The sequence below is a fragment of the Stegastes partitus genome, unplaced genomic scaffold (genome assembly GCF_000690725.1).
Source record: "Stegastes partitus isolate 25-593 unplaced genomic scaffold, Stegastes_partitus-1.0.2 Scaffold922, whole genome shotgun sequence".
Lineage (NCBI taxonomy): Eukaryota > Metazoa > Chordata > Actinopteri > Pomacentridae > Stegastes > Stegastes partitus.
Window position 1 is genome coordinate 51451 of NW_007578653.1, and position 12928 is coordinate 64378.

The following is a 12928-nucleotide window of genomic DNA, read 5'->3' on the forward strand; positions in this document are numbered from 1 at the left end:
TTACTAGCACCATATGAAGTGAAAGAGCAAAAGTACATTTTGAAATTCTCAGACGAGCAAAGATGAAGACCGGCTCAAAAGCTGTCTTCATCCGGTCGCTTGTTTTTTTCTTCGGTCTTGGGATCATGAATGTTTTTTGCATTAAGCTGCTGTTGTTGTTAATTTTTGTGTCTTTCCTCTCCCATTGCTGTATTTCTTTAGTGTCTTGGATCTGTTACTGAAAGCATTACAGCATCAGTAAAAGATTTATTTTTTCTTTTCCTTTTCTCTCAAGGCCATGGCAGCTAACAGAGGTTGCACAGAATTTAAGATGCTCTTGATTGTTCGGAGCTCTTCTCTCCAGCGCTGTGGTGGGGTATCGTAACCCTTTAATCTTGTGTGTGTGCTCTGCTCTTTGGGCTCGTTGAGCATGGGGGTGGCCAGCCAGACAGCTCTGATTATTTAAGGGTCCCAATCCCTAAAACCTCGAGGTCAACAGTAACTAATGCACTTAAGATCCGCCAGTGGACCCTGTTTCTGACAAATTGAGCCCACGACATCAAATCTAATATATTTGGCAACATTTTGAGTGACTCATTCCAGATCTTAGTTGAAAACTCATGCTGTTATGCAATCAAGGCGAGACTGTAAAGTTTCCCAGTGTCAGGAACTTTGTGTGCTTCAAGAAAGCCCCCTCAAAACATTTCCCACTTTGCTGCATAATGCATTTGTTTCTGCTAGCAATCCATTTGTTTGATTCAACCCAATCTACGAGCACAATCATCTTTTTTTTTTTTTACCTTTTCAAACTTTTTGTTGATACAATATTGTAATTAGTTTTGTTTTTGCATCATTGCCAATCAGCCTAATGATGATTGTGTCCTGTTAGCTAAATGAGAGGTAATTATCATTAGTACTCACACAATTGCTTAATAGTGTTCAATGATTCTTTATATGAACTTCCAACCTTGAGGTAATTATAGACAGCAAATCAATATTTATTTATTTTTTTGCTAGTATGGAAAAATATTAGACCGCAATATTATACCACCGCACTCCATTATCATGTCTTGTGAAGTGGGTTTGCATCCACATTTAGTTTCGGGTTGTTTTCAACTGACTCATACTGTAAAGCCAAGCCTGACAAGTATTACACCCAAATAGTGGAGGCGAGTTGTTCTGACAAAGAGAAGTCGTGGGACAGGATGTGGACCCGAGAAGTTCCTGTGTAATCGCAGCAGAGATCTCACACGCTGTTCCAACTCTGTAAATGCTTTTGTGAGCCTCTGTGTGCTGCTCCTCACAGCTGAGAATGCAAACTGCTCTCAAATGGAGGTTGAGACTCTAATTGAGTGAGACAAGTGTTTACAATCTCAAATGTCGACCATAGCATCCCTTAAAACCCCGGTAATTGTACACTTAAACGCACCAGTCGGCAGTACCGACACATCATGCTTGATGTTTACGCACATACACGTAGGAACGCACAATATGATTGCAGATGGGAAAAAAAGCACGACGCAGGAGCCATGATTGATTCCTAATAAAACAGTGTGACAGAGTAAAGATAGGGATCTCTTTGGATGTCTGCAATAAAGACACACATGAGCAGCTGGTTGTACATTTGGTTCTTCTCACGTTCTCAATGAGCTGTCAGACTGAGCGTTGTTTACATGGATTTATTCTCAAAGGGATGATGTCTGTTTCACGAATGTATCCTTCCTTAAAAAAGCAAGTTTGATATTCTAGGAAATGTACTGATTCACCTTTTTGCTGAGAAAGACCAGTGTTACTACAGTCTGCACAGCCGGAGCAAAGAGACAGCAGGCTGAGCTTTAAGCTTAGCAATAAAGACCATAAGTGCTGCTGACTCTGCTCAGCTATTTCTGTCTAAATACTCAGCTCGCTGGTCGCTGGCCTGATATTCGCTTCTAACTCTTTGCAAGAAAGCAAATAAGCATTTTTGTCAACATGTTGATCAATTGCCTCGACTGTCTGATTGCTGTTTACAACAAGCCTGCAGGCGAATGCTCTAAGTGATCAGGAATGTTTTATGGGTCATCAAACGCTGTGATTCATTTGACCCAGTTCTGACAGTCTTGTACTTTATTACGGTCTGTTTTGAAGTGTCTTGCTTGTCTGATCGGGTGAGTCAGGCCGACTTCTCAGCCTAATTGCTTCCATAAGGCTAATTGGGCCTGGCACATTATTGTGATGAAGCAGCAGATTTTGTGGTGAAATCGGCAAAGTGTCTTCCTGGCGAGTTAACTGGAGGGGGGTTAACTTGACCTTTGGGGCTAGTCACCGACTAAAAACTTCAAAGCTGTGGATCGTAACGGGGGTAGAGAGGCAGCGTGGGACTCCCGGATTGGAAGGGTTAGGGGGCAACAAACATCATCTGCAGTTGAGGTTTGTGAGGTTTGGGTTTTTCTGCAGGCTTGCATATTCGCCCTTCAGTTTTTGCTGTCTGTTAAGCATGTCCTTTCCAGCCACAGCACCAGGAGCAGCTGGAAGAAGACTGTGCTGCAGACAGAGAACTCACATGACAACATACATGTGAAACCTGCCAGACAGGAGACACTAGAAAAGACCTGTGTTCAGTCCAAGGCCACGAAACTGGGAAAGAGTAGGAAATAGAAGCATGCTGTCAGCTCATGTAGGGATGCCTTACTTCAAACAAATAGTTCCCCCCCTTCTGAGTATGAATTGTTGGAAAGCTTTTGGCCACACTGGAGAGCTGTCGTGGTAGTGGTCTGTGACCTCTGTCTGAAGCTAACAAGGACAAGCAACAAGGCTGAGTGAATATTTCCCTCCATCTGTCTTACTGTGTGCTTGTGTTGACAGGATGATTGTACGTTAATTGGTATGTCTGTTGTCACATAGGAGTTATACTATCCAAATTAACAGCAGGGCTCTGCTAATCCGAGAGTGTGGGCGTGTGTGCGCGTGTGAGGCCATGTGCGAGTGTGTACACGCACACGCGATTCTTTGTGTTTGTGGTTGCAGTCTATCTATAGGAATAGTCTCAACAAACTATAGGAATATTCAACAACACTCCAGCTGCTCTGTCCTGCTCTGTAATTAGTGCGGCAAAACCACAGTGCTCTAATGCTGCCTGGCTGACTTTCAACACTGTGGGAGAGAAGGATCCCCCTGCGATGTCTCGCTAACTATTCTCTGCCAATTCCCTTTATTTCTTTGTCTAAATATGACTAAATTGAAATGAACCCAAATAAAAAAACGAATACTAACGAGCATATCATGTTATGGAGCCCAGGAAAGCCGAACTTAATTGAATTGAATGGGCCATAAAGTTTCTCTCCTACTCCACGTATAAACAAAGGGTGGGATGTGGAGGAGTGAGAACAGTGGGGATGAAATGTTTATTTATACCACTCAGATACCACCGCAAGACTCTTTCCTTGCCGCAGAGCTACTCGGTGTGTTTGTTTGTCATCATGCTTGTACTCAATGATGGCTGTAATAAATAAGAGAACATAAACACATCAGATAAGACATAAATGAGGTATTTTGCTGGTGGTTTTTATTTGGTCCATGTTTCCCTTTGTGTGTGCCGTAAATCCCCGTGGAGTTTGTCAGATTGTTGATTTTCCAAGTGGGTCACATGAAGCTTATTGAGGGTCTCTCGTTCAGATGTGTTACTGGCTGATGATAATGCTGACAGTGGATGGAAAACGTCAGTTATGCTTGACCACATTCTGCTGTTCTGTCCCTCCATGTCTGTCCTAGGTGCTGCGTGGGGCCCAGTTGATAGCTGTTGCGTCAGCTGATGGGGGAGCGACGGCGGTGGAGGGCTCCACTCTCCCCCCTGACATCCAAGTGCAGTACGTCCAACTAGCTCCCGTCGCGGATCACACAACTGCGGTGCAGGTAAAACGACCTAACAACACAAACTCTTCCAGGCTCTTGTACACATGCAAACAGATTGTAACTGGGTAGCTTTCCAAGTGCTTAAGATGAAACAGACCCTCAGTAGTAATGTATATTAGTCCCACTTCATGAGCTTGTTTTGTGCCAGTCCATTAGCAATCAGCCATTAATTTGTGCAGTATACTCTTTTTATATCTTTTCCTGAAGTTAATTTTGGCTTTAAAGGTTACTTCTTTAAAGTAACTTCTTTTATTTTCAAATATGGGAATAGCCTGGATAATTAGTTGTAGTTATATTATAACCCATTACTTATAAATTAGCTTTGTTCTCCGTTATCGTTTTTTAATCTGACATGTCAAATGGGACTAATTACGCTGTTCTCATCAGGTTTTTCTGGTGATGCCTGTCACAGCCACAAAATTTCATTTGCAAACAATTACAAGGCACTTTTTGATTCCAAACAAACAAGTACAAGCAAAATCCATATAGGATTTGATTGTTGAAACTCCTACAATGTGCCTCAGACCTGAAAGGACACGCACAGCCTTCCACCTTTAGTCTTTTTAATTGACTGTAGCATTTCTATCACAGTTGGTCTTTTTTTTTTTTTTGTACTGATGACTTAAGAAGAATAACATCCCCATCCAGGTGAACATGCTTGAACAACTAGTCACCTCACATTACCTGTCTGCCTATTTTTCAACACTATACAGCCATTCAGTCGGTGCAGTAATTTGTTTTGCTTGTGTCAAGCACCTCAAGATACTGTTTTTGTAATCTGAAAAATGTTACCTGAGGGAAAAAGTATTTTCTCCAGAGTTAAAAAAAACACATGCACTTAAAAGGAATGGCCAATAGCTAATGGTCTTCATACTGAGGAATTCAGCTACAACACCTAAAAATTAAAACAGAACTCATCATTTCTGTATTTCACTAACTGCAGCTTTACAAATGCATTCCTTTTTTATGTGTATTTTTTATTGTTTCCTTTTCTTTCTTTCTTTTTTTTTTTAATTCTTAGAAATTAGGTGCTGATCAGTAGCCAAAGTTTCTGGTTGCCGTTTATTTTATACCATAAAGTTTTGATTAGTTTCATACTGAGGCAGTAAACACAGATCAGCCACAACGTTAGAACCACTGACATTGAATAACAGTGACTTTCTCGTTGCAATGCCACTGATCAAGGTGTGGGATTTATTCAGTATCAAGTGAACAAAAGGCTCTTGAAGTCGATGTGTTGGAAGCCGGAAAAATGGACAAGAGTGAGGATCTGAGTCACTTCAACAAGGGCCAAATTGTAATGACTATACGACTTGGTCAGAGCATCCCATTGTTCCATTGTTCAAAAAGTGGATAGAAGGTAAACCAGTGACAGGGTCATCATGAGTGTCTAAGGCTTATTGATGTGCATGGGAGCAAAAGCTGGCCTCTGTGGTCCAATCCCTGGAAGAACTATTGTGGTGTGAACTGCAGAAAACCTTGATGCTGGCTATGACAGAAGCGTGTTAGGACATCAAGGCTTGTTACATATTGGAGCTGCTATAGACACTTAACATGCCTCAATGGGCAGGTGAGCGTCACAACTGGACTATGCAACAATTGAATAAAGTGTCCTGCTCTGATGAATCAAGCTTTCTTTTACATCATGTGGGGGACACGTGCTTATATGTCATTACCGAAGAAAGAGAATGCATCAGGATGCACTGTGGGAACAAAGCAAGCTGGCAGAGGCTGCATGATGCTCTGGGTAATGTTCTGCTTGGAAACCTTGGGTCCTGGCATTCACGTGGGTGCTAATTTGACATGTACCACCTACCTAAACATTGTTGCAGACCACCTACAATCCCTGACAGCGGTCATCTCTTTCAGTATGATTAGCGCTCTGCTACAGTAAAAAAAAAAAAAAAAAAAGCTCAGGAATGAGAAAGAGTTGATTTGGCCTCCAAATACCAGACATCTAAACCTGATCAAGCATCTATTGGATCTGCTGGATAAAAACAAGTCCCAAGGCTGCACCTCACAGCTTACAGGGGTTAGAGAACCTGCTGCTAACGTCTTGGTGCCTGATACCACAGGACACCTTCAGCTGTACGGTGGAGCTCAGGCCTCGATGGGTTAGGGCTGTTTTTGCAACATGTGGGGGGACCTACATGATATTCGACAGGTGGTTTTAATGTTGTGGCAGGTCGGTGTATATCCTGTAATACTTCAGTCGTAATTACTGTAATGCTGAAATAGAATGTAATTTAAGCTATTTAGCCAAACTACTTACAGGTACAGTGAGTCTGCTTTCCCCTTTTGTCATACTATTGCTTAAATAAAGCACTCGTAGCTTTCAATCATTATGGTAGGTGTTTGGACAAACAGTAATTAAACATAATGAAGTGGAGTGGATGGAGCGCTACAAGCAGAAGAGTAGTAATTAGTAGATATGCCTAAAATCCCTTGATGATTGAGCTTGTTTGAGCAACAGCCACATGTGGAATCAGGATGGTGTGCAGGCACACGGCACAGTGGCTTTTGAAGTGGTCATTTTAACTCTGCGAGGAATACAAAAGAACAGCACTTTTCCATTGTTCTGCCTGGTTTTGTTTTATCCAAATATGTTGAATGTCACATTTTCTCCTTACTGCCTCTTCCCCTGAAGTGCTGTGCTAAAATAGGTACCCTCTAATTCTGACGTGAGTCAAGTCTTTGTTCTGTTGTTATAATGTAAACAGGGATAACTTAAGTTGATTTACGGCTGCGTAAATGCCATTACGATCCTGATATGGATCTTCGTGCAGCCTTTTTAGTGTGGCTGATCATATTCACCTCCCTTTAAGACATGCAGAGAGCAAATGTGCTGACCAGCCACACAGCAGGTTTTGGAATTTTCTAGTTAAGACTTTGCCCTCGCAGTGAGATCCTGTCTTGTTGTCCTTTTGTTGTCCATAGTTGTCTAGGTAATTGGTTCCTTTCCCCTGTGAGTGTGGAGATAGTTAAAGCATCTTATATTGACCACATTTTTTGGGTGTGGATCATACACAAGCTGATGACCCTGGAAAACTATTTATTTGTGTATTCATGAGCATACACAATGATTGCCACCCTGTGTACTGTATTCCAAGATCTGTGCTCCATGTTGCTTGGCGCAGTGAGCAATCAAACTATTTGTTTACTCAACTGATTTGTTTGAGTGGATTTTAGGTCTAAAAAGACCTCATTTTTTCCTAATGTTTGATTGTGCACAGATCTTGACAGAAATCAACAAAGTAGACACCGGTCTGATCAGTCATCAGTGTGCTGTTCAATGGCACTGGGGTTCAACAAGGGCATTTGGACATGCTGGAGGACAGAATAGAACTGACTGTTGACAATGCAGTATCTACGGACCACACAGTGCTACACTTGGAGAAATCAGTCCCAAAATAATGTAAAAAATGTTCTAGAACACATTTAGTATGCTCAGGTTGTTATTTTTTTTACAAGCTTACCTTAAGGAACTTACAAAGAAGCCAAACACAGGGAGCTAAAGACAGAGCACAGCACTGACCAATTACAAAGACATTGGGTTTGCTTGCCTGGTACAGAGTGGGTTATTGTCACAGTGGGGTTTTGATGTCCCAGAGTGTAAACACTGCTGACTTTCAGTTCAAAGTTCAGGAAAGGGTTAGCTCTGTTCTTTTCCCCCCGTGCTGAAAAGTGTTGAATCTAGAGACTGGCTCTCATCTGTTTCCAGACATATGGTAGCATTTATACAACTTAGTGAAAAATTACATAGGCTTTTGTATTTATTTATCTCTGCATATTCCTGTCTTTTTATTTAATAGTTTCCATTACACAGCTGAAGCAGGGGGAAACACAAAATGACATTTTTGCATTCCAAGCAGCGTTTCTGCAAGTTGGTGTTAATCTCTGGCTAATTTCTGACACAACATAGTTTATCTCCAGTTTGACTGTAAAATCAGAGCTGCAGACCACCAACAGCCGGTTTAAGCACACTTCTTACAAAAAACTGTTTAAAACATGGTAAGAAACAGAAGTTACTGATGCATACAATTTAAAACAATTTGATCGATTATCTAACTGTGTGCATACAAGTGAAGAGCTTTAGTCCCTGCTGTGACATTTGAACTTGTTCAGTGTTTTAATTCTTAGTGGAAAAACATTGATTCGTACAAGTTTTACTTGGCCTGTCTGCCGCCAGGGCTTACAGCGTGTCAGGCTCATGTGTTTTTGCATTGTGTGTACTGCCATGGTGCAGCTGTGCTCCAGTCAACGCTGTTGTCTAGTGACAGCATGCTGGGCTGAAGGGAGGATTAAATGCTGCAGGTGGGTTTGAGGGAACCTTTGGCGTGCGTTCGAGGAAGGAGTGAGTCACTCTTCATGGTCATCATCCAGGACTGAGTCATGAACCTCTCATCTTTTAAGGGGTTTTTACCCACACAATACCTCGCTCTGTCTGACATGGACCATAGAGACAGTCAGAGAGCATTAAAATACAAATGGCTCATCTCTTGTCAAGTCTCTCTCCACCTGTCACTCTGCTTCTTTTCTAATTCCTTTCACCAACTGTCTTACTCTTTCTTCTCTGATATATCTCTTCTCTAATCTGGCTCGTCATTCCTCTGCTCCCTCCGTCTTTGGTCCATTCACTACGGTTGTCTCCCACACTGACTTTGGGGCAGGGGGCTGAACTATGGCTTAGCTCTATTGATTAGTTCACAGGAAACACCTTTATTCACCTTTGTTGCAGCATTTTCATAATGACTGATTAATAGGGATGGGCACCTTTAGGATTTTTATCAATACCCATATCTCTTGGTATCCCTCTCAGTACTGTTGTCCCCCATATTTTAATAAGATTAAACTTTACAACTGAACTTCCCAGTGCTCACGATGCCCTTTATCCATTTCTTTTATAGTAATTGCCGTTTCCTGTTAATTATTGTTCGCTGGGTGGGAGAGGGAACTTGAAGGTTGGTTTATGATTGTTGATTTATTCAGTGTGTGTGCAAGCTAATGAAATATCTGACTGTCTCGCTTGCACACAGTTGGTAGAGGAAAAAAAACAACCTCTGGCCCAGACAGAGGCTCGTGTGTGAAAACCAGCGAGGCGATGTTGGAACACAGTTAGTTTAGATGCTTCAAAACAAGCAACACATGACACACCAGCAGGGAGTTCCTGAATGTTGACAACAGAGGAATGATGGGACCACCAAAGTCATGCGTGCTGAAGTTAATAGCGTTGCAACTTTAGCTGGTGGAGAGTTAGTAACTGTTGAATCTGATAGCAAGTGTTACCTCGAGTTGAGCCGACCGGTTATATCAACAGTTCAATCTGGGGGGAGTGGTCTGGTTGCAGAGCCGCTGGAAAAACAAGCCACTTTATCCAGAAAATTCTGATCAAAACACTGCAAATATATGGCATCTTGTTCCATTAGTTTTCCAGTTTTTTTTTTGTCATCACACACAGCTGTTCACGCAGCACTGTAGCTGTAGGGTTCTTTAAGCTTGTTCTCGTGGCTTTTTAAGTCATCCAGCAATGCTACAGTCACAAAGTCACATTTATTTCTAAAGCACAATTAAAAACAACAGCTGAATCGAAGTGATTGAAATAGCAGGTCATAGAACACAATAAAACAGCATGATGAAAAGACAAATGTCAATAAAAGGAGACAATAAAACAATGAGATTAAAAAGTTAGCGCACAACAACAGATGAAGTCAGAGTGTCGAGCTCTAATTGATCAAATCCCACCGAGAAGAGGTGTCTCTTCTTCAGTGATTTCAGTCTGTAGTGTGCCTGGATTTCAGACCATCCAGGAGCATCTGGTTGGTTGACCTGAGCGCTCTAATCAGGGTAAGATAATGCAGGAGTTCTGCCAAACAAGGTGGTGTGCCAAGCCGTTTAAAACCTTAAATCTTAAAGTAATTCCTGAAACAGACAGGAAACCGGTGGGGGAAGGCCAGTCCTGGTGTTGTGTTGTCACGCTTTCGTTTTCCTGTTTGAAGATGAGCAGCTGCACTTCATACCAGCTGCAGCTGCTAAAGAGGTGCTGCTCCACACCAGTGTACAAACAATTACAGTGGTCTAACAAAGGCATGAATGACTCTTAAAGTTATTCCCTTTTTGGAGAGAGTCCTAATTGGGGGAAAAAAAAGAAAAAGTTTTGACCCTTGAGCTGATCTATCAAGTTTAAAGAAGCTGTTGAAGATCACTCCAATGTTTTAAGTGTTTACAGTCAAAGAGTGCTGTTATGGTCATCCGAAAGATCTCGTTGACCAAACATACTAATCTTAGTCCATCCATCCATTATCTTTACACTGCTTCATCCTCTGTGTGGTCGTGGGAGGCTGGATCATATCCCAGCTGATTTAGGGTGAAGGCAGGGTTCCATCTGGACAGGTTCCCACTCTAATCTCAGTCCTGTTTTCAGTATTTTCATTGCTCTGTCAAAGTCCCAGCAGAAGCTTGACTGTTAATAAGTGCTTGTCAGTCACAAACGTAAAGTGGAGACATCTTGACAACATATATGCAGAAATAGAGTGACAGCAAATTACAACCCGAATTGACGTTACAGATGATTCGCTGCACCCGTTGGCGCCATCTTGATCATGTTCAGTGGAGGGTTTGACACAAATTCGATGCTCCTGGAGCTTATCTGTACGATTGTTCTGACTAATTTGGTACGAGTAACAGTTTAAAACTCGATCCCTACCGGTGAGCTCGAGCAGGATGCCACAAAATTAGCAAACGTTTCACAGGTAGGATTTCTCTGTCGTCCCGTTCATCACCTCTTCCTTCTGCACTCTTTCATGTGTCTCAGGCTGCTGAACTGGCCCCAGCCCTGCAAGCTGACATGGAGGTGAAAGAGGCCATCCAGGGTGCCATCCACGGAGACAATGGCGAGGTTGTCCAGATTGTCACCTCTGTGGCCACCTGAAAGCCCCTCGGGTTCAGCACGGACCAGAACTCTGCTCGACAGCCCGACCTGATGAGTCTCAATAGAACCAGAGGTCAAGAAACGCTGACAGTGTGACAAGCAAACAAGCTAGAAGTGTTTTTTTTTTTTTTTTAAACAAATACCGAAGGTCACAGACGAAACAGAGGAAAGAAGACTTTTTTTCCCCTGTTTTTTCTTTGCAAACTGCTCAATTCATTTCCAAACAGATGCTGCAATGTGGAAATGTTCACAGAGAACTTGAAAAGACCACGATACTCCAGAATCAACTGTGGTCCTTCTGGTGTTTTCATCACCAGAAAGACCTGGCCCACCGCAAAATACACAGTGGGATTATTGTCTATCGAGGGAGGGTGCTGCTTATGCGGACCATCATCCTGCCACTTCATCAGCACAAACGCTTGTTTACGTCGGCTTTGGAAAATAGTGGAGTTATTTGGACATAAGCTACTTGGCTAACCCCAAAACCCCCGAGAGGGTTTGCAAAACCCCAGAATCCCACCTCAAACAACCAGCACTGGGCTCCTTCTCTCGTCATTTTGTGTCACAGTGGACTGCAGTGGAAAGTGCATTTAGCTGAGGACAGCTACTCTTGGTCGTGATTAATTTGATTTCCTGTCACTTGCCATGATTCGATCCATACCATGTCTCCGGGCTATGAGCCTCCACCTTCCTTTACTTTGTTCAGCTTGTTTTCATATTGCTTCAGCCGCACAGCTTTGTTTGTTTGTTTGATTTATCTAATTGTAACATGCTGAAATTTTTGGGGGACTTTAATTTTGGAGGTAGAAGACCATGAAATAGAAGAGATGGTGCCAGTGGTAGACAGTACAAGCGGCCTGTAGACTGCCAGGGAAACATTGAAGTTGTTTATTTCCCCCCGTTTTGTCTCTGTTACTGATACATTCATGTGAATAAAAGAATATTTGTGGTGGCCATAAAAAGCGGCCTTTAATTTTTTGTATTTTTCTTCTTCTATATTTTCTCCTTATTTCCATCAGTCATGGTATTTAAAATAGCTTCAAAGTTTTTCCGAGACATGACTTCGCTTTCATCCCTCGCAAATAGACAACTGAAGAAAATCTGAAATGATACTTTGGGTTTGAGGTCTCGTTTCATGTCGAGCTAATTTATTGACTATTTTTGAAGTAAATATGTATCATGTCAGCTTCGATAACCACCGGATTAGGCTACTGTTTTGTCAACAATCCCGACTAAACAGGCAGCAAAACTCTGCTTTCAGTGAGTCTTAAGATTGGAATTAATATCTTGACCTCATTATGGTCGATGATCTGTCGCTTTGTGTGAACTATGTGGAGCTGTTTTTCTTTAAGTAAAGACGGGATTGTCTGTACTTACAGCGATGCTCCGCTAATGATATCTTTGCAGCCAGAAAGAACAGAGCAAGACACCCTGAGACTGTGTTGGTTTGGGTTGCTTTCCCATGCGCGGTATGATGTAATAGTGTACTTTGGAGTGCGGATAAGAACGAGGCGACAAAATGAACTTGATAAAACAACATCCATGGTTTTTGGCTGCTTCGTCTTGTTTCCTTTCAGTCTGCTGTTGCTGTCTCGGCCTCTTCATCTTGTCCGTTCCCCTCTCCTGCCTCTCCTACATATTCCTCTTCTCCCACTCATGTTTTTCCTCTTTCTCCTTTGGAAGCCGTGGTAAAGTTCATTCACTCCCCTTTAAAATTACACACTAAGTTGTTCTAAAATTTCATGGGATAGTCTGGTGGGTCCATCTCTTGTCGTAGCTCAGTTCAGATGTTGGAACCCCCCAGCCCCCTATTAAATCTTGGACTTGGAACGGATCAGACGCTGCTCTTCACTTTTACAACCCTGGGATGCGTCCAGGAGCTGGAGTGGTTACCGCGGCAACAGGCCCTCTCACAGGCTGCCTCTAAGATAACCTGATGAAAACAGAAATGAATGATAGATGGTGAAATGAGATTGTTTGGAAGCAGAATGCATGTTTGGAGAGAAGGAGAGGAGTGATAGACGGAGACCAGGCGCTGTATCTTTTCCTTCCTTCTCAGCGGCTCTGCTGGCATCCGCTGCAACGTGCAAGTACCAACCTCTGCTGCTCGCCTGGCGCTGACTTCATGCG

At 42.5% G+C, this 12928-nt stretch overlaps 1 protein-coding gene across 2 annotated transcripts in view; it reads left to right on the forward strand.

The window, feature by feature from the left end:
- banp (BTG3 associated nuclear protein) overlaps positions 1-11760 on the forward strand; it is a 37875-nt gene extending 26115 nt beyond the window's left edge. For both annotated transcript variants that reach the window (XM_008293914.1, XM_008293916.1), the window contains 2 exons: positions 3730-3870; positions 10682-11760. In XM_008293914.1, coding sequence (XP_008292136.1) covers positions 3730-3870; positions 10682-10798 — 258 coding nt within the window. In that variant the 3' untranslated portion in view covers positions 10799-11760. The remainder of the gene's footprint in view (positions 1-3729; positions 3871-10681) is intronic.
- The last annotated feature ends 1168 nt before the right edge of the window (positions 11761-12928 follow it).